Source organism: Odontesthes bonariensis, chromosome 1 (genome assembly GCF_027942865.1).
Source record: "Odontesthes bonariensis isolate fOdoBon6 chromosome 1, fOdoBon6.hap1, whole genome shotgun sequence".
Taxonomy (NCBI): Eukaryota; Metazoa; Chordata; class Actinopteri; order Atheriniformes; family Atherinopsidae; genus Odontesthes; species Odontesthes bonariensis.
Genome location: NC_134506.1, coordinates 35,226,232 through 35,248,064, shown reverse-complemented (window position 1 = coordinate 35,248,064; position 21,833 = coordinate 35,226,232). Strand labels below are relative to the sequence as shown.

Sequence of the window (21,833 nt, the reverse complement as noted above, 5' to 3'; positions counted from 1 at the left end):
CAGTTAGAGTCTTGTTAAATAGCTGTATCTTATCAGATCAGAGGCTGGACATAGTACTGTCCATCTAACATAGTGCTGTGGTGTTGGTTTGCCAAAATGACGTCAATGCCAACTAATAATTCTGCCTTTCTAAATCATTTCCAGCTTAGACAAATGTCAGCTCATTGATGCAGTTGCCCTCACAAAAGGCATTTGGAATCACCATTTCAGCAAACACGCAAGTGTCTGGACCATGGCAGGAAGTCTGGGCATGCAGAAATGTCCCACAGGGGCGCATGCAAGCCTCACATATAAAGGCAACTGCAGAGGCTCATTTTATCAACTTAAGCTGTACAATCAAAAATCTATTTTTCAGTTTTTTCAAATTCTACAGTCGACTGGTGAACTCATTTTATGATAATAATTTCTTGACAACGGGGTGCAAGCTTAATGATTTGCTGATTTAAATCCTAATTCATACAAATAAATCTGAAATATTGTTTAACCTAATGAAACGTTTGATTTATTTAAATGACCCCCACCCCCTTCAGTCACGAGTCAAACATGAGTCAGGAGCAAATTAGCAACACAACATGATAGTTTATCCAAATGGCCTTTCAGCTGTCACAACAAAAAGAATGAACAGGGATGACTGCAGTCCACACACACAAACACGGCCGATGCCAAAACACTCCTGCAGGGAATAAAGTCTCTGCACTGCCACTTTGTAAATATGCGCAGTACTGACAGACTGTCTGCCTCTGATTTATTGGACATTACATGGGATTCTGCATTTATTTACCTCCTTCTCAAAGGAGCGTCCATAGCACTCAGGAATCGGGAACAATATTCCTACCATGTGTGTTACCATGTGTCAGATTACTGCTGTATGCATCTACAAACGCAGTCAATTGCCAGCCGGTAAGCTTGATAAATTTTGATGCCTTACTTAAGGACATCTCAATAGTCTGTGGCCATCTTTCCGAGCCTTATGGGAAATATATATCCTGTAACCTTTTCTTTGGTCATAAGCTCGGTCTTTAAGAGTTTGCAGCGGTCTGATGGAGAGAGCGGTGAAGCAGAGCTAATCTGTTAAAAGAAAGTAACACCTCCTCTCAACCCCCAACAGACGCCTGTAATTCAGTTGAGCTCTTAATAAGATAACGCCGTTTATCATGTTCTGCAGTTTTTTGTTTTTTTTCTTTCCCCCTTTCAACCCGTCTGGAAGGCAGATACAGAGGAAAACAGACTCAATAGTATCTTCATACAGCCCCTGTTCCGAGTCGTTGGGATTGCAGTGATTAGCAAATATCATAAACAAACAAAACAAATAAACGTGGATGAACGTATGAAATGTTGGAAGTGAAACATTTGACTATTTAATGAAAAATATTTGCTCATTTTTCAATTTGATGGGCAGCAACACATGTGAAAAAAGGACAGGGCTATGATCACCATGAGGTAGACTACCTCTTCTTTTAACAACAGTTAGTGAAGGTCTGGGAACTGAGGAGACCAGTTGTTGGACCTTTGGGAGAGGAATGTCTGGTATAGGATTCTAGCTGCTCAACAGGGTCATTTTTTTTGTTGCTTGATGCAGTTGGTGAAAGATCGGGTCGGCCAGCTCAGCGCCCGGACTCTTCTACTATGAGGTCAAGCTGTTGTAATAATCTTGTTAAGACATGCAAAGCCTTCCTTGAAAAACAGGTTGTCTGAATGGGACACTTCTCTAAGCCTGCGTACACATTTCAGCACTGATGTTGCCTTATAAGATGTGCAAGGTGCCAGCTCCAGAGGCACTAATGCATCCCAAAAACATCAGAGATGCTGAGTTTTGATGGTCCCTCTCCTGTTCAGGCCAGAGGGCGCATCATCAATGATTTCCAAAATGAATGTCAGATTTTGATTCATCTCACCAACAAACATTTTTCTAATTTGCCTCAATTGGTCTTAAATGGCCCATTGGCCCACAGAGGACAATGGGGTTTCTGGACCATGTTCACATGCGGCTTTAGCCCCATCTCCCCCTAAATTGGATTTAGCGGGTTTAGAAAATGGATGGATGTTCATCCAGCTGCTTTTATTTTTAGCACCACTTGCTTTCCCAGCCTTTTGTTGCCCCTGTCCAAACTTTTTTGAGATGTGTTGCTGCCATCAAATTCAAGATGTGCCAATATTTTTCATAAAATATCAAAATGTCTCACTTTCAACATCTGATGTTTTCATTGTTCCTTGTGAATAAAATAGTGGTTGATGATATTTTTAAATCTCTGCATTCTGTTTTAATTTACACTGTCTTCCAACCTCAAATGTCTGCCAACATTCACGATTGTTGCAGGTGAAAGATGAGGATGAAAATGGTCAGAACTGTGGTGTTTTAGTCCCAAATGTGAAATGATTTCCCCAGTTTATCAGATTTGCTCAATCTTCGGACTGTTTTAAGCATCTTTTAGTCTCGCTTGGCCACAAAAACCTTGACAGTGCTGTCAGAGCTGGAAAATGTGCTGCCAGGAGCACTTCGACAGTGCCAGCCAGCAGCCGACATGCAGTCAATCAGACTGAGCCACTTCTACAAACCAACTTCTAAAGTCTAGTTGTTTCCAGAGACCACCATCCCACTTTTTGCTTTGGCTTGCTTGTGCCTGGGCCCTCATTTACTTTTCCGCTTTTTGTGTAACACGTTACGTTTATGACCCGTTTTTCTGAGTGATGGTGTTAAAAACAAAATGGTGAAAGTTGACCCTTAGCTCTGTTCTGCCTGTTTATTCATTAACCTTGGAACAATACTTCTGACAAAACGCTCACTGCATTTTCATTTTCTCAGTTGTAATCATAGCAGCAGCTCCACGAGGAATGATGAATGGGTCAGACTAGAAGAGAGGAAATTTCTCCCAAAAACAAAAAAAAATAAAAAATTAGTTTTTTAATTAAATTAAAAATATTTGAAAAATGGGGGCAGCGGGAGTGGATGACACTGTGTTTCCTGTGTGATACCACAGCAGAATTAACACCATCCTAAATTTAAACAGGATGAGAGCGTAGGAAAGGTCTGTGCTATTTTGAAATCCTTAAACGCCTCTTAAAATAATCAAGGCTGCCCCATATTGAGCTTACAAAGGAATAAAAAGGGAACCAATAATCACTTTTTAGTGATGATAAATGGTTTTAATTCTAAATGTTCTGGAGCGATTTGATTGCATTTCAACTATCTTGATGTATCAGTGGTCTGCAGCAAACACACACACACACACACACACATTTACAGTGTCTAATACAAGTGCTTGGGCATAAAGTCAACTTTTACGACAACTATAAAGGTTTAACTTGGAGGTCATGGTTACTGGTGAGGTTGTATTAAATTACAAGGCCTCTCCAATAATCTACCGACAGACTTGACAGAGCTCGAGTGGCCACTGAGAGCATGAAATACTTTCACGCAGTCTTCCTTTCAGTTTTGATTAATGCAGTCGAAATTTACTTACAGGCATCTACAACCATCAGTGAAAATCTTTCACAACAGAGCTGAAATAAGATTCGACGTGTATTTAATGCAGTAGATGGAAAAACAGGGAGGCTGCATGGCATTGTGGGTAGGCTGGCTCACCGGGACACAGCGCCTGCAAGGTGTCATGACTGCTCCTTAGGGTGGTAGTAAGGTGCCTCTGTGTGCTGCCAGCAAACAGCAGGAAGTAGTCCACACCCTCATCATCCACAGCCAGCTCTTCATCAGCGAGCTGCACTGTGACAACACAATGGCCCTGCAGAGATGGTTGGACAGAAAGAGGAAGGAAGAGCAAGACATTAAGAAATAAGCGAGAAAAACATCATCTGAAATGTAAGTATATTATCATTTTGTGTCATATTAAAATAAGAGGACATAGCATGGTGTAAACGTGTGTGCTGTTGAGATTAACCAGTTTCTTTTGGATGTGGATTCATAAAGAAGAGTCTCGTGTAAGGATATATATGGATACGTTTATCTGTTTCGCCTAAGATTTAAAAAGAAAAAAGAAACTACATCAAGACAGAAAAATTCAATCACTCGTGATACCTTCAGATGCAGACGTGGGTGCCTGAACTTAACAGTGAAACTGACCCGTGGCATTAGCCAGTCTTAGTAACACCACGGTTGTTTACAATAATTAGACTAAAGCCTCAAATTAAATAGCTAATGTTTACTGATATCACCATGCTACACATTAAGAGGCAAACACAAATGAGCCAGAAATTAGAATCAAAAGTATGCATGATAAATTAACTAATGAAGTCATGTAAATAGTGCAAAAGCAAATATCTCAGACAGGTATTTACATTTTCTAATGGCACTATATTTTCTAAAAGAACCACTGGTGTGTGCAGCCTCTGTAAAGACAATCGCTGACCTGTGGCTCCGCACAATCTGCACATCATAGATGTTCTTCCGTTCAGAAAATATAGGGCCAAGAAACCCACCTTCCACAATACTGCGCATGCCCCACCCGCTGTACGTTTTGGAAACCAGAATAATATGAAATTGCAAATATACACTCTGCTGTGTCTGTTTTGAGGAGCTGCTAGTTCACACACCGCTAATTTAGCCAAAAAAATGTTAATATCCCTTTAACTAACCTAGTTTAGCTCACGAGCTTGCTCACTGTCTACACTTGTAACTAGGCGGGATTTTAGAAGCTAAGAGCTGGCATCATTATTGATCTACTATAAAAACATTCTGCTCACTACGTCCTATGACGTCCACGTCTGGCAGGTTTGCCAGAAATCCCAGTAAAACATTAACCTGACACAGCACTATGTTTTTAAATCATTTTGATTAGCCTTCAATGTAAAATCATCTTCTCCTCTAGCATTTATAGCTTAATATCTGGAGTACACTGCTTCGTGCCAAGAACGAGAGGGGGGCGAGTGTATCAAACCGGGCAGATTTTATTTTAAGGACTGACAGCCCGTGGGTCTGTAAAGTAAAACCAATGTGGAAGCACTTTCAACATGCCTTCTTTCTCGTGGCCAACAGGGTGCGACTCCTGTGGCTGCAACAAGAGGTCTCTTGTCGACAGGTCTATGGGAAAATGGCCCGTATTTTCGTTACCACAGTAGATATTTTCCTAATAAATGTATGGCTCTGTTCTTCCAAACAGCATAATGTTCATTTAGTAGAGATGTTCAGAGTAAAAAAGAAGATAAAGCCCAGTATGCTTCAGACAAGCCACTGTCCTTGGCTCCTTAACTGAGTTTGTGACTGCAATATGGTAAGTTACAAAGAAAACACACCAACTCTGAGCTTTAAGAAATGTCCACTTAAGAGACTGTGAATAACTAAAGAGTATGGGGCTCATATGGTCACAAACCCACTTAAGGTTCTGTTAACACGTCCTCCTCTCACTTTTAACAGCCCATTTTTAAAAAAAAAAACTGGCATGGATGTGTCAGCGAAAATAGCAGCCCACTAAGCAGTGGGGGGTGTCATGTGGCCAGGTCCATGTTTTCTATCCAGCCTATGGGGCAAGACTTTGAAATTTTAACACAAATTCACTGCATGCTTACATCTTTTTAGAATTCTGCTTACAGGATAATCCTGTATGCGAATTCCCAGAGTGTAAATAGTACAACTATGCGGTTACTGAACTGTCTGCTCTATTTCTAAAATAACAATGGGCCAATTTAACGGCTGCACATTTTGGGGAATGATGTGGGTTCATCTGAGGATAGACTGAGGAGGAGGAGAAGCAGCATAACATAGGGATATTGTTCAAATTAGCTGTTTTCCACTGGAGGACTGCAGCTCGCTGACACCAAGGAAGGATAATGGGACGTTTCATCCGACTTGATCTGACCAGTGTTGCAGCCTTTCCACCAACTTGGCCCAACACGAGCAGGCTGATATGGTGGGCTCAGCTTAACAGGGTTAAAGGTGCCTCCTCCTTCTCTTAGTGGTGACCTCAGGGCCTCGTTTCTTCCAGGGAAGATCAATTGGCAGACAACAGCGAGGCCAATCAGCAGCCTCGGGATCGGAAGGCCTCTGTTTGGCAAGCCAGTGATGCTGCTTAACACTGTAAGTATGGTTTGGGTGTTTAAAGTCCACCCAGAGGCCACAGGCAGAGAGGCAGCCTGCAGTAACCCTCTGAGAGCCAAAACTGAATACACTAACTTGCAGCACAGAGAGAGCTGGCTTAGCTTTGCTCAGAGAGTATCAGCTTTAACAGGCAGAGCAGAGGCACTGAAGTAAATGAGTTGTGGCCGGGTGGAAGCCAGCAGGCATTACATTCTCTCCATTAAAAACTCATCTCTTATCCTCAGCCCCAATTGGAAATTAGGGCTTGCCGCTACAGAACAGATTGGTACCTCAGTGAATTTGGCAGTTGGTACTCCACGGGAAAATTAAAGCGTATTAGTGTGAAATAAGTTCCACTTTTTCACAACGCACAAAAGAAAGGCAAAAAGACAAATGGCTTTCCCTGTACTGCTGTAAGCGGGTGGCAAATCACCTCTGACAGAAGGGCAACTTGTTGCATTTTGACACAGCAGCTGCAGAGATTTCCTGCAGAAACCCGACAGCCTCCCATTATGTACAAATTACAATCAACTGGTCACAAATAACAACATTGCAAGTTTTTTTCTAAGACACTAAATCACCTAAAAGCTGAGTGTAGAAATAAAATGTAGAAGATAGTTTCTAAATAATAGCATTATTTGGTTTACTTAAAGACTGAAACAGAAGGGAATGCAGAGAAGGAAAATCAACTGAGTAAGATCACTGTGAGTCTTTCAGGAAGCAAATGTATTGGCAGGCATGGGGGTGGAGGTGGAGGAACAGAGACCCGAAACATCTGCTGGAGACGGCAGGAAGCAGTGCTGCGCAGACCTCTGCAAAACATGCAAACAAGCCGACACACACACCGAAACCAACACCGCTGAGCTTACCAACAATAGAAACTAACACACAAGAAAGGAACACTCTCACCCACTCGAATTTATTCAGTGTGAATAAAAAATAAGAAAGCATCCATTCTGAAGTTGTGTAATGGATGTTTGTATAATTGTGCTCTCTGCTGGTTATAAGTGCCTAACAAAGTGACCTGCTGAGGTATTGACCTGCTAATCCCAGAGCTTCAACAAGGAACAGACTGCTTTTTAGCAACATGAAAAGCACAGCTGGAGGCTATGAACCCAACCCCCTCTTTCTGAGTATGTACATGCGAGTGTGGTCCTCTCCCCACATCCTCCTGCAGTGCTTGCTGCATTTATCCAGATAATGGTCGGTATTGAAGCATTTACACATTGCATAGCTAATTTTGCAATTGATATTAATAGTCAGTCATCTTGGCTGGGTTTGTTAAAACAGGCATGATAATGTGGAGATTTGCCCCACGTCAAACTGGGCGCCGAGACATCAAAATTGTGCCAAATTGCTTGAGTTGTCACACCGAACGATACTAATTTCCGATTTTCAGGTACAGAGAAATGTTGGAGGGAACAGAAAAATGGCCCAGATCTGATGCAACTCTGTGTTTGATTGGCAGTCATGAAACGCTATGTGTGAACACGTAAGGCGTGATATGCGAGGCTCGAGGACACGTCCCAGTCTTCAAACAAACATCTGGCATGTCTGATGTTCTGATGGAGTCGGCGGGGGAGGAGTTTCTGAGTGAGGAGCTACTGCCAATGAGAAGCCGAGAGATGGGATAGATGGGATCAGGGGACCTCGGAAAAGGAACATAACAGACGGACAACAAACATATCGGAGGGCATGGTGAAGACGGAACAGAATTTGGTTAAACTGAGCCACTAACAGCAAGAACACAGATGCCTCTTCCATGTTTCCAGAGTGCAACATTATGACAGACCCAAGAGAAAGAAGCTGTGAAGAGAGACTGCCAGTTCTCTCCAACAACCAGATGAGAAAAATGGATTACATCACCAGGAGCTGACTGTATGGCAACTGAAACTACTTAATAAAGAGAAGACAGATGATTCTGGGGGGGGGGGGTGAAGTGTGGCAAAAAACTTTCATAGTAGGTGACACTCGGGTATTACGAATTCACAGTGACTTCAAATCTCCCAATCACGAGAGAAGCACGTTGTGTAGCATGAACAATACAAACATCCAGCAACGCTCAAAGTCTCGTAGTGTGAACTTGTGTATCCTTGTTTAGGCCCTCCAGTTGATCCGAAACTGTAATAACAACTCTCCTGAAAGTGGTATTCATCCCTGCTGACGTGAACACATTTTACAAGTGCAATAGCTTACTCAATATTAGGGTTAGGAATCATTTGAATATTGTCAACTCTGATTCAGATCCTTTTAATGGATTCAGATTTATTCATTCCTATTCATTCCTTTCAGAATGTGTAATAATAAGCAATCTCCTCAGGGTAGCTATTTACATTGATGGGTGGTGTAGTCATGTACACAGGTCCTGAGAGGGAGGTATCCTTAATTTGCTAAATGGTAGCCTGTAGAGTTGGCGACACTAGAACCGACATAGCTCTCCTCCAGGACCTGTCTGTGGCTGCGCTGAGGAATTGATAAGAAGAACTGAAACTTATCTTTCCCTGTGGGTATTTTTTTGGGGGGGGCTGCATGGTTGTGTGTTGTTCAGATCTGTCGCCTCAGAGCAAGAGGGTTTCTGGTTCAAATTCTGGTTTGGGACCTTTCTGTGTGAAGCTGCATGTTCTCCCCAGGCATGCGTGGGTTCTCTCCGGGTACGTCCTCCCACCATCCAGACAGATGTCAAGTTTATTGGTGATTTTTTTTGGATTCGCAACCCTGCTAATCATCGGACAATATCACTACTTTTACGTGGATCACCCACAAACTTTGCTTCCTTTCTGCCCAACACGCAGTAAAAAAGATACCGGTAGCATCAGCCTCTGTTTACATCAGACAATAATGTGTTTAATTGCCAGAGAAAATTAAACAATACACATCCTCCGGTTTACTAAATCTGCTGATATCTGGCACATCTTTCCTCCCTGTAGAGGTAAATTTGGACATCATCTCCTTGCAGAGACTTCAAAGGTTTGGTGAACTCCTGCCTGCAGTCATGCATCCTGTGTTAGACGCTGAACACCCCTACCTGCTCGTTTAATAGTAAGCGCCTCTGGAAAACATCGTCCGCTAAATGCCAAGTATGTAAACTGCACGTTTACTCAGAGCCAGAACAACAGAGGCTCCCGTTGTTATTGGAGGTAACCACATTTTCCACATGTTATCCTCAGCCCAACAAATCACATAACTCTCTCTCCCACTGCTCTTGAAAATAAAATCAGCCCTTACTCAATTTCTTAATCCATCGCTTCCCGACTAAACATCCCCCGGTGGCCAAAGTAATATTACAACAACATCAAGGTCTTGACCTACGGCCTTCTTAAAAAATAGTTGTTTCACCAATTAGTGATCTATACCCTTACAAACTGGGACTTTTTGCTTTAGATGCAATTACAAGCCGACTGCTTAACCCCTCTGAGCTATCTCCCAGTGAACTGCTGTGATAAGTGTCTAAAATCTGATGCCTAATGAAGCCTGACTGCCCGCCTGGATCCAATGGAGAGCCCGACCGTAAATCACAGATAAGGTTATCTGGGTGGTTAATGTGTGAGCTAGTCTCGGCTTTAGACACGCACACATGCACGTACACCCAAACACACACACTTCTCTAACTGATCTCATTTCCTGTGTGCCCTCCACACCTGCTAGCAAAAGGAGACCAGTGGAACCACAAAGGCACTCACTCAGAAATATCCCCAATACACACACACATCATTAAATATTTATCAAATAATGCGGGAGCCATGAGAGCGCCTGAATATATTTCAATATCATTTTAATGCTGGAGGACCAAAAATTTATACTCCTAAATATTAGGTTGGTTAAGACAGGCAGTTTGTAATCTAACTGTAATTAAGGGATTAAAAGGAGCTGCAGTTTATAATGGTCATTATAAACTGCAAAATTTGTGAAGCAGTTTGCTTGACACACTGGTTAGTTCAGCAATATGAGAGAAATTAAGCAGCAAGCTGCATCTGTTCCACTTAAACAACCCAATATAATGTCACTGGTGGCCACCAATTGTTCGCTTTTTTTTTACTTTTTACATTTTAAATCACGAGTGCCGGTGCAGCTTGAAAATCTGTCCAGAGATTTGACGTGTGCATGCGTGTGTCAGTACGTGAGTCAGTACGTGAGTCAGTGGAGACACCTGAGTCGAAGTTCTCGTCATCATAAGAAACGCAGGGTGGGGGCAGTTCTGCATGGGTCATTAAACAGCACACACTCCCTGATGATATACAGCGAGTCTTTGAACTATGCTCGTGTTTTTCTTGCAGATTTGCTTAAATGTAGTATAATGATATTACCAGCGGGGGACGTAAAACTGTTTTAAAAAGTTTCATCCGACTTAGAGACCCCTTTTATTCTTAAAACTCCACTGCAGTTTGTGACTTTTTCCTTTCACTAAAGTAACAAAATGAAATGCATTTATCAATGATACAGTTAAAACGGGGGGGAAATTATTACTATTATTGGTCTTCCAGTGCCTGACCACAGAGAATCTGGAGATTTCTAACAAATGAAAGAAAATGAAAGCCAACAGAAAAAGGATGAATGAATGCGACAGCTTGTTCAACCTGAATGTCACTCCTATCGCTACAATCCATGTGACTGCAGTTTGACTGGACTGATAAAAACAACGCTGCAAATCTTAAAAGGAAAAATGTGGCTGAGAACGATTTTTAAATCAACATGAGAAACCGGATGCTTGGAAAGATGGTCGTATTTTCAAGCACTAAGATTAATGATGTGAGCTTCCTCGATAAATGAATGTTTGGAGCGGGACACAGAGTTATGGGAGTCGTTTCTATCCTGACTGGAGATAACGGGTTTGGATTTGAAAAGTGTCATGAAATACTGCTTCTCACTGAAGTCTTTCTTCAGTCTAATATTAGCCATTTCAGTCATATGCGCGGTTTTTCAGTCATGTGGTCTATTTCTGGACTATGACCAGTCTCTCAGAATGCAGTGCCAGATCACCAAATACACAACAGAGGACTCAAGTAGATTGTAAACCATTATAAAATTTGACAGTAAGCAAACATTACACACCAGGTCCATTTCCATGCAGTCTATTGCTCTCCACGACCAGGAACTCCACAAGAGTTTGTTCCAATTATTCTGCTTTATTAGAGCTGTTCTCATGTCCAAGTCACGTGGAGTTCCTCCAAGAATGACATAAGGTCTTCACACCAAATACTACCATTGGCCTATTAGTACAAGTTTGGGTTGTGCTGCACAAACAGGTTCAACAGAAATTCATCTATTCACATTCTGCAACACACCTACACATACCTGAAAAGTGAAAACACCTGTTGGGGTGGACAAATGTGCGCTATGGTGAAGATAATGAAAATAAAGAATTGCACTGGAGAAATAATCTTTATGGTATTTAAGTCCTTGTGTCATTCGTGATACTTACATACAATGGAGCTTGCTGTGGATTGAGTTTCATCTCCCTGGACACTGAAAAGAGAACAAAAAATGACAAGTTATGGTTTGTTGTACATATGTTATGGTACTATCCACATTCTGCAAGTAAACAACATACTCTCTCAAAGTAGTTATGAAATAACATTTGGATTCAAAAACTTGTAAAGACATATTATATAGTTGATATGGCTAAAGTGTTAGGGAGACATTTGTTTCAGTAGCAGATTAAAATAATTTATCTATTGCATCTAATAATAATTTTCCTTTTTTCTCCCTTTCAATTTTCACCTTTTTTCTGAGGTGAAATAACTGACCCTTTAGCTTTCTGCTCTTTGTTTATGCGCCGACAGCTAAGTTTGAGCTATTAGTTAGCAAGGTTTTCCTCTAAAGAAACCTGAACCTCGGAATAACGATATTCTAAATCCTGAGGCTTGCACCAAGTTTGTGGAAAGAAAGTGAACATTTAACTTGTAAATAGCAACACTGTCTCCTAAAATATGATAATGCTTATATTCATCTAGGTTCACAGATAAGCAACTGTGTAAATAAGAGCTGGTTTGCTAACATGTTAGCCTTAGCATAGCATAGCATTGCATTGCATCGATGGATAGGTAAATAATTAGTCCATTAATAGAAAAATAAAATTAGACATCATATTTTTACTTTTAATGTGATGTTTTTCCTCCTTGGGCTTACAGGAATTAAAGATATCTTAACTAATTGTTATGTAAATAAAATAAATAATTTATCAACTAATGCAAACAACGCTAAGCACTTATCGGGATGGCTATCGTATGCAGTTACTGAATTTGTGTTGGTTGTGTTGGTCTACTGGCAAAATATTAATAAGCTCCTGGATAACTTTGCTGCTATCAGTGTTTTTGAAGCCTCGAATCAGTCCAACTATGATTTCAACCTTCCAACTGTCTTTATGGATTCCCTTGTGAAAATAAAGTCCCCTGCTTGAGATAGTAGCCATTACATTGCGGCAAAGGTTAGCACAGCTGTCATTACTGACTGCGATTCAAATCTCTGCATGCTTTTGATGACAGATTCAATAGAACTGGGGAATTGGAAAGATGTCCCATCACCCGTAAAGACATTTTCTCTCATATGCCTTCGCTTGAGAAGTTGTGCTGTTCTACCTTTCTATTTAAAGGCACCGCAAAGGTTTTTATTAGATTCAGGTTCACTCCTCAGGTCAAAGTGTCTGTGTGAGAAACTCCACAAAGTATCAAACTTTTGCAAAGCTTCTCAAGACTGGGAGTCATTTACCTGCCAGAATTTAGGTATATCCAAAGGTACTCACGCTATCAATAAATGTAACTTTCCAAACTCCCCTGGTTGTCATGTACCATTATTCCGTCACACTTTGACCTCAGTGCTTCATTGTCAGGAATGCACATCCACCACGGAGGTGTTATTTAGGTTCACACCACACATGCTTAACCCCATCTGAGCTTCGATAAAAAAATTTGATCTCCTCTTTTAATGTTCCTTAGTAAAGTTTAATATAAAGTTTTATGGCAAAGATTAAGCAAGGGGATTTTTCTCTCTCATCATCCATTGGGGTTGACATGCAATACCCCTCATACGGTCTGAGCTGTCAAAGAAAATCCAATTTCCAATGATAAGCCCTGTACCAAGTCTGTAGAGTAGCAATCTTTAGGAACTAGTTTGTGCAAGTAGAGACAGTGACTGCAGCCCTAATTAGTGGCGCTGCGGTTCATTCTATACCTCCATACAGCTACAGCACTTTTGTTTGTGACAAGTTGGTCACTGATCTTCCTGTATCATTTACAAACTTTGTGAGCATGATTTTATTATAAAATATATATCTGGTGAAAAGAATGTGAATGCACATTTATACCTTTGTTCCTTTATACCTTTTTGAGGCGATATACGATAGAATTGACCCTGGAAAAACAGAGGTTGACAGTTCGGTTCAAATGGTTAAAGTATATGCAGTTGCAAGCTAACAAACAAATAATTAACTGCAAAGTAGGGAAAGTAACTTTGTATTAGTTGTGGTTACTATTTTCAATTGTAAGGAGATGAACATACTTTAGATGTCACACGTTATCAACATACTGTTCCACTGATCCCGGCTTTGTTGGGCTGTGTGATTATATCACACCATTTTGTATGTCTGTCTTCCGAGCAACAGCTGAAGCTGCAGCAGGATTCTACTGTTTTAATCATTTTTGTTGGATTATGTTCAATGTAAAATTGAAATTTTCACGTAACAGATGAATAGAGAACAATATGAAACAAAAAAAAAACATTTACTGTGTGCAGTCTATCAGCTCTTGTGGTATCAGAACATTGTTGTTGACAGGTTGACAGTTAAGCTGGACCCTGGCAGAAGTCCCAAACCTCACTGGGGGGGTTGATAGAGCATGGCCATAGAACACTTACTCATTATCCAGCCAAAGACACCAGTTCTCTGTCCGCGATTGTTTGTTCGGACAACGCAAGAAAATTTTTTAGGAGCTCTAAAGCTTTTGCTTCTTCTGATCACCTGCTAGTTCATCAACAAGCAGATTAAGAAAGGAGAATAAATCTTAGCCTCTTGTACAAGGCCGTATATGTTGGTGAGATCAGCTGGCAGGATTTAAGGCTCTTGTTCCCATTTGCTTCCCCACACCCAGTCTGAGACCTAGGACTGAAAAGCCATTTTCTGGACACAAGGTCAGAGGTAGTGGGTGTGTAATTACATCCATACAAATGTATTACAACTATATACTAAAAAAAAAAAAAAAAAAAATGGGTTGGAAACGTTTCTGCTGAACCTTCTTGAAGAGATACTGACTTGCTTGCAATCATGAATGAGTCAAGGGACTGGTCAGCTTTGAGGCCCTGCATTCTCCTCCTTTATTTCCAGAGACAATTTTCTTTTGTTAGCTGTTCCCTGGCACTAAAACAAGTCCTTGCTTCTGGCCTCAGTGGTCAGCAGTGCATTAATCACATGAACCCCACAGCGGGGGAGGCGGCGACAAAAGGCCAGGACCTAATGAGTTCAGCAGAGGGCTCTGAAAGAGTCAATGTTGGACTCGACAGAGCGCTGAAGCATAGCACAGCCAAATCACTTTCTGCAGCCCAGTCCAAACATTTTTCCACTTTTCTGCTAAATAAATAGGCACGAGCTAGAATTAGGCGGATCAGGTAAGGGGATAATCAGTAGCTCTAATAATACTCTAGAGTCTAATCCTCTTGTGTTAAGTGCACTGGGCCAAGGACCAGCTTCCTAACTACATGCACAACTTTGACTTATAAGACATTCAAATTACATCCCCAAAAGATCCACTGATTCTTTCACATTTTCTTGTTCATATTTTCTCTCATTATTTGCTAGTTCCTTTAATGACTACACCACAGTCTGTTATAACAGTCTTTGTCAATTTACCTACATGACGTCTCTAAATGACTAACTAACTGCACAGTGAGGAAATATTTGGTAGGAAATGGGTGTATTGCCACATTCACAGTTTTATCTGTTGAGGACAGAATATTTATTCATCCAGGAAGGTTCCCGTGCCCTTTATCAGCTCCGGCCCGCTTTACATTCTCGACACATTCACACCTGGAAGCTGCTTGCAACAGCTTAGACTGCCACTGTAACGGCCACGTCCTCGCAGTTGTCGAGGCAGAGGAGGGCTGTTGTGACACTCTGATTTTCCCATCCAGCAAGGATAAATCTACCACAGCATCTGAAACTGTGAAGCTCTCTGCGGGTGCTTTTTTTTTTTTTTTTTTTTTTTTAAATCTGTCTTTCCTCTGCTGCATAAATTTGTTTTAGGAATGTTTAAAAACTGCAATGCCAAGTAAATGATGTAGAACAAGTGGCATGAGCGTTCATCTGGCCAGAGAGTGTGTGAGTGCATTAAACTGCTGTAAAACAGCTAAACTGTTTGGCTGACAAATAATTATATGAATTGTGGAGAGTGCGGAGGCAGAACCGGAGTATCATAGTTCAATACACTTTAGCAACAAAAAAATTAGCTTACAGAACCTTTGACCATCGCCCTTTCAAGCCACCTACTCCCACCACTGGCTGGAAATGTGGCTACCCACCTGTTCTCACAGCAGTTTGAGGTGTTTTCTTTCTTATATCATAAAAGGAAGTTGACTCAGTTTTACTGCATCATATCAGGGTGTATTGCCCCACTGGTTGCTTTGGATGTAGGAAGGGGTGGGGGCCCTTAAATTACACCATAACTTCCCCTTGCTGATTTTAGCAGTTGTAAACGGGGAGAAACGGGGATACGCAGTGCTGAGCTCTAGCTACTGCGGACGTACTCCTCCCTGATTCGCTAGGCTGGTATCGTTGGTCATGTGACTTGAGTGCTGGGGGCCTGGGAAACTAAAAACAAACAGGCGTGCTTCACTTCAGTTACACACTTCCTTTCTATTCTTGTCATCGAGAAGAATATGGAAATCATGGACAACCACGATCAGCATGGGAGCCTGCTCCATGTCCTACTGCTGGTAGTACGCTGTGCACAACAATACGCGGCAAGGAGGCGCCAGATTCAACAAGCTTTTATGATGAGAACCCAGCCACAGCAGCAACGCAAGCCGTACATGGAGCACCGCTTTTGGGTTAGACCGGGAAGAAGCAGCGCATGGTGGGAAAATTTCGTGGACCAAGTTGTTGTCGCCGAAGAATAAAGAATAAAGAATAAATAATAAAGCATAATAAATAATAAAGCAAGGGCGATCATGTGATGTGATGGCTGATTAGTCATGTGACTAGCGAATCAGCCGATCCCCGTTTCAGCAACTTTGTGTGTAAATGTAAATAGTTTGCAAGACGCCGACACGAAGAAATGGTGAAATGAATTAATGTAAACAGAGCCTAAGTTTGCTAGCTAATCTAATGTAGCGAACACATCCAGCCACCTGAGTCAGCCTGTGTATTCAAGCTGAAATGTTTTTTCAGTGGGCCCATTGTCATTTTGAGGCTTCACTGCAGGCCCCACTGATGTACTGGTCAGGCACATTGCCTATAGCTCCCCACCGAACCAGCTACCCTCAGATTAAAAAGTGACCACTCTAAGGGGGTAGAGTGGTCACTTTTTAATCCGAGGGTAGCTGGTTCGGTGGGGTTTTTGTGCCGGCGCGCTGATATGTAAAAAGGTCAGTCAATTCTGGGTCTTACTGTGCCATTCCGCCTTTCACATCTACAGGAAGTTTAGCTTGTCTACGTTTAGTCTATCGGCTATTTTCAAGTGTAAGTGAAAGAAGTGGGACTCAGTAAACAGTCAATCAAAGCAAATTACAACAAAATAACTAAAAGAGGCGGCAGAGCTGGGCAGCAATTTTCTGTGGGTCTATGATTACAACAGACTCTTTCACTTGGAGGACAAGGCGTTACTTGACTCTATGTTAATGGGATGTAAAAATATTCCCAAATGTCTGTTTGATATCTGTTCACCAGACAGCCATTGCTATATTTTCTTCCTTTGACCCCCACCCTCACACAGTGTGTAGTGGGTGTGACAGATCATCCGGTCTAACAGTTCCTCTTGAGCAGCAACAATCATTCACAGAGCACACAAGGGACTTCTAAAATAGCTGCGCATCTGTGGGACATTTCATGAGTTCACGTCCTGTTGTAGGAAATTACAAAAAGGTTTGCACTGAATACACAATTTTATATCACATTTAAGGCTGCCAGGGGGTATGCAAGTTCAAGGCAATTTACTGCAACAAGATTTTCTGCTACGGTGGCTAATACTTAGCCTAGACCTTGATGTCAGGTTACAGTCTGCATGAAAGATAATGTCCTCTATAATGCAAAAGCTAAAAGGTTGTTTGCAAGGAACACAAAGAATCCTACAATCTTACCATCTAAACTTGTGGGTTACTTTGACAAGAATGGGCATCAGTGAAATTCGAAAACTGTCCCAAATGAATCCATCCAACACATCTTTTTGTTAGCCATCTTATAACCCTCAAAATATAAATCCAAAGAAAGGAGATTAGTGTTGCAACCAAGGCCCTTCTCTAGTAAAAAAAGAACCTTGAGAAACAACATCCCCTAAGCTCACTTTACGGCCACCCAACACCTGCTTACAGAGATTACACAACCCATTACCTGCATCTAAAACACTGGGTGCAGCCAAGCTTCTTAAGAGTCTCCATTACGGCAGAAACTGCCTTTGAACTGCCACGATGAGAGAATTTCCTTCCTCTGTTGCAGGAAGGCTGCAGAGACGCGCGGCATGAGCCACGTTCAAGTGCACAGCTGTTGCAAAATGCAAATGGCTCACTATAACAAGAGAAAAAAGCCCCTAAATGAGGGGATCGTAGAGGTGAGTGAGTGTTGTGAATGGACCTGCCATTGTTTCTGCAGGTCCCTTGGCTATCAAAATAAGCCATAACAGCCATGTGACTGCAGCATGAATGGGAGGATGAATAGGATTAGCTTCGCAAATCATTAATCGGACTGTCTCGTACACCCTCCCCTATAATCAGCTGAGGATTCCCCGACTCAGCCACATGCACACGACACACTACGGCTGTTTATCTGTTAATATGTGGCATTCTTCTTGCATTAGTGTTTATGTGGAAAGAAATTCTTTGCGAAATTATTTCCTGATAGAGCTGGGTCAAATAGTCGACGTATTCGACTTATTCAACATGAATAATTCGCGTAGATGCGCCGCAAATTTTTTATTTTTTTTACAGCGGTGGCAGTAAATATGCACCAGAGTCACCAATCGTTTCTACGCCTTAGTTTAAAACGGAAGAAGAAGAATTCATAACGATGGCAGCGGCAAGCAGTGGTGGGAGCACTGAAAAGCATATAGCTAAAAAAAAAAAAACACGCACAAGGTCTTCCAAAGTCTGGGAATTTTTCACCCTTAACACTGCTAACAATGTGGTTGTTTGCAGACTATGCACATTTAATTTGGCGTACCACAGCAGTACATCAGCGATGCACAAACACTTGAAACGAAAGCACCCTGGAGCTCTATGTCAGGATGGCAGCAAAACACCACAGCCGTCTTGAAACCGCTCACAGCGTTCAGTAGCCACCCCGCCCCCAACTTGTGCCACGGCCGCCTTGAAACCGTTCGCAGCCTTGCGTGTTGATTGGTTGTATTCCGTGTGCCAAACAAATCAGATGCTATGACGGGCGGGGCAATGCTCATGAACTCAAAGTGGTGAGAGCAGAAGACGCGTTCAGAACGAAATAGCTGCAAAATTGGTTGTGAAAATTATATAAACTTATCGGTGGAAATTTATGGAAAGTATGGCCGATGCCGATATCCCCAAAATGCTAAATATCGGCCCAATATATCGGTGGGGCCGATAATCGGTCGGGCCTTAGTAGGGGGAGAAATAATAGAGGTAAAGATTAGTAGGAATGGGATTCAAACCCTGGTTTCGGGTAGGGGGTAATGAAAATATAGAGGGTGCCAGAGGTGGAGGCAAGACAAGACACACTAGCAGATTCAGCAGACAAACTCATCTAAACAGTCCTATAATCACAAAAAAGTAGGAAATTAAGCATGTAATAAGCATGTAATTGTCTTAAAAGGTAACATTTTTAAAAACCTTAAAATGACCGTAAATCAGATCACATTAGAAACAAGTGAACAATAAAATGGTTGTAGCACAAACTGTGAGGAGACAAGATTTGACTGAAGAAGTGTAAGAGCATTAAAAAAATCTTTCCTTCGACTCCCTCCAAGATTTCCGACGGAGTCAAACCGTGACATTCTCCTATTCTACCAAAACAGAAGCCTTGTTAAGTTCTAGGAAAGTTTTTGCAGTTGCTCGGAAACCACTGAAAGCTTCAACAACAAATCACTTCTAGATATAAATGCTTTAGGGTTTCACATCTAATCCAACTGTGCAAGATTAAGTACACCCCACAGCTAGGATCTACATACCCAGTCAAATTGGCTATGTTCAGTGGTCTGTCACTGTTGTACAACCCTTCACAAAAAGAAAGGAATCACCACTCTTGGAGGGTATTCATTCGGTTGTTGTTTTTTTTTTTGTAAAAGAAAAATAATGATGACAAAAAACATCAGATATGAAACAAACCATTTCGAAGGCAAAATTTTGTTTTAGATATCCATTACAAGATGATTGCATTTATATATATATATATATATGTATATATGCAATGTAAAAAAAATGTTAAATTCAAAAAAGGAGAACAGCATTCGAGAGATACTTAAAAAAAATTAGGTCACATCATTCGAGCTTGATGATCACAACAGGCAATGTAAAACTTCACGCAACTATTTCATAGCCTCAGAGCTTCATACCACTGTCTTTCTAGGTCAGAAACCTCCCATTGGCCATTAATTAACTTGAGGAATGTCAATGTGGATCCGTGTTATGGGGACAACAGTTCCCTGCGGCTGCTTCCTCATGAAGTTTTTGAATATGGCTGTGCACAGAGAGCTGCTATTTAGGACATAGAAAAGATATGTAAAGACTCGAGTAGCCCAAAATAAACCTAAGGTGTCATCCTACACCGGGGCTCTGTGATGACATCACAGGTCAGACGTAGGTCTCTGGGAGGGTCAGGGCTGACTGTGCATCACCTGTACAGGTGTAAGTCCACTAATATTAACCAGACAAGAACAGCCTAGCCTGGATACCTTGTTCTGCCTGCCTGACAGTACAGGCGTATTCTTAGCTCGCATTTCAGACACCTTAAATTATCATCGTTTTATGAACCGTCTGTTCCTTCTTACAACATTGAATAGATCTTCTGGCACCAAGAAAAAAAGAGTTTCAGGTGTTATTTGGACCAATTCCTCCCACAAACACGTTTTAAGGAGTGCTACAGTTCGGGGTCAAGGTTGTTGTATTTTCCATTTCAAGATTCTCCTCACATTCTCTGTTGGAGACAGGTCAGCACAGCAGGCGGGCCACACACAGTACCAGTCCCCGCTTCTCCTGAAGTCGTGCCTTTGTAACGTGCGCAGAATGTGGTTTTGCATTGTCTTGCACGTATCACACAGGAAAACATTATGTTTTAAAAAAGCTGCATCCAGTGATCTAATTTGGCCACATTCTTTTTACGCATAAACGTCTTAACAGAAGTGTAAATCACCTTTACCAGTTGAGCTGTAACTGCAGCTGTGGTCGTAAATGTACGGAGTGATCTTGGCAGTGAACTGTACACTTTATCACTGCTACTTCAGGGTAAGAACCTTGGGTGGGAATGCACAGCTCCGAGACCAGTATGAGTCCACCTGAACGTATCGATGCAGTAGAAAGTCAGCGCCGGGGGGCATTATCTGGGTGTGTCGGTCCAACTTGGAGAAATTTTATTTGGATTGCAGTATGAGTAACATGTTTACCTATGTTTCAAAAGTCCAGTTTAAGTCAGACTAACACAAAAACAAGTTTTTTTTTGTTTTTTTTTTCTTGTGGCGTGATGCAATCCCAGTCCATCACAGACCTGGCTTTTGGACTTGTTGCTTATAACAGTCAGCATGATCCTTTCCACCTTTGATCCGGAGCACAAACTGTGAATTTCCTTTTCATAAATCAAGATTTCAAATACAGATTTGTCTCACCACACTCTGTGAGAGCCTGTTCCAGACAGTTTACACACTGAAATTTTTCCTGATTGTTTGGATTTTTTACAAATATTATGCTCTGTGGAGGGAGAAATGTGCAACTCCCTCACAATTGTTATTAAAGAAACCCATTATTTTCAAACATTTAAATATATTTTCTGATATTTCTTGACCAACTGGAGATCCTCTTTCCTTCTCTCCTCTTGCCACTTGTTGACATCACCTGTTTAAAATGACACCAGTGTTCTTCTCTTTTTACCTACTTTCTATTCCTAAATTTCCCCTGTCACAACATGTCGTAAGTCTGTCTGATATGGAGGAAAGGATACACACTGCCTGGCCAAAAATAACAGTCACCCCCGAGATTTAACTAAACGAATAGGCCTGACCCTCCCTTTGGAAAAGTGATTAATATGGTGGAGCTGGCAAAAAGTTATTTAGCTCTAAATAATACCGTGAGTCACTTTTCTGTCGTTACACAACCATGCTGGAGGAGACAACCTGTGGTTGTGGAATACATGCTACTTGGTTTCAGAAGGGTCAAATTATTGGTCTGCATCAAGCAAAGAAAACAACTAAGGAGACTGCTGAAACTACTAAAACTGGGTTAAGAGCTGTGCCAACATATTATTAAATCCAGAAAGGATAATGGTGAAGGATCATTTAAAAGGAAGACATGCAACATACATGCAGCATACCAGAATCAAAGCTGAAGATGGTCCAACAAAATACTAGTGAGAGACGTTATTTGCTAAGGCAGAGCACATCGAGTAATGAGGCTCAGGAGGTGAAACATTACATTTCTTGAGCAGTCCCACAAA

The 21,833-nt window shown here is 41.5% G+C and overlaps 1 protein-coding gene across 8 annotated transcripts in view; it reads right to left on the bottom strand.

Annotated features, from left to right (window-relative positions):
* The window catches only part of akap13 (A-kinase anchoring protein 13), a 107,283-nt gene that overhangs the window by 74,614 nt on the left and 10,836 nt on the right, over positions 1-21,833 (bottom strand). For all 8 annotated transcript variants that reach the window (XM_075465562.1, XM_075465524.1, XM_075465534.1 and 5 more), the window contains exons 2-3: positions 11,445-11,488; positions 3,584-3,737 (exon numbers count right to left, since the gene is read on the bottom strand). In XM_075465562.1, the coding sequence (XP_075321677.1) occupies positions 3,584-3,737; positions 11,445-11,477 (187 nt within the window). In that variant the 5' untranslated portion in view covers positions 11,478-11,488. The remainder of the gene's footprint in view (positions 1-3,583; positions 3,738-11,444; positions 11,489-21,833) is intronic.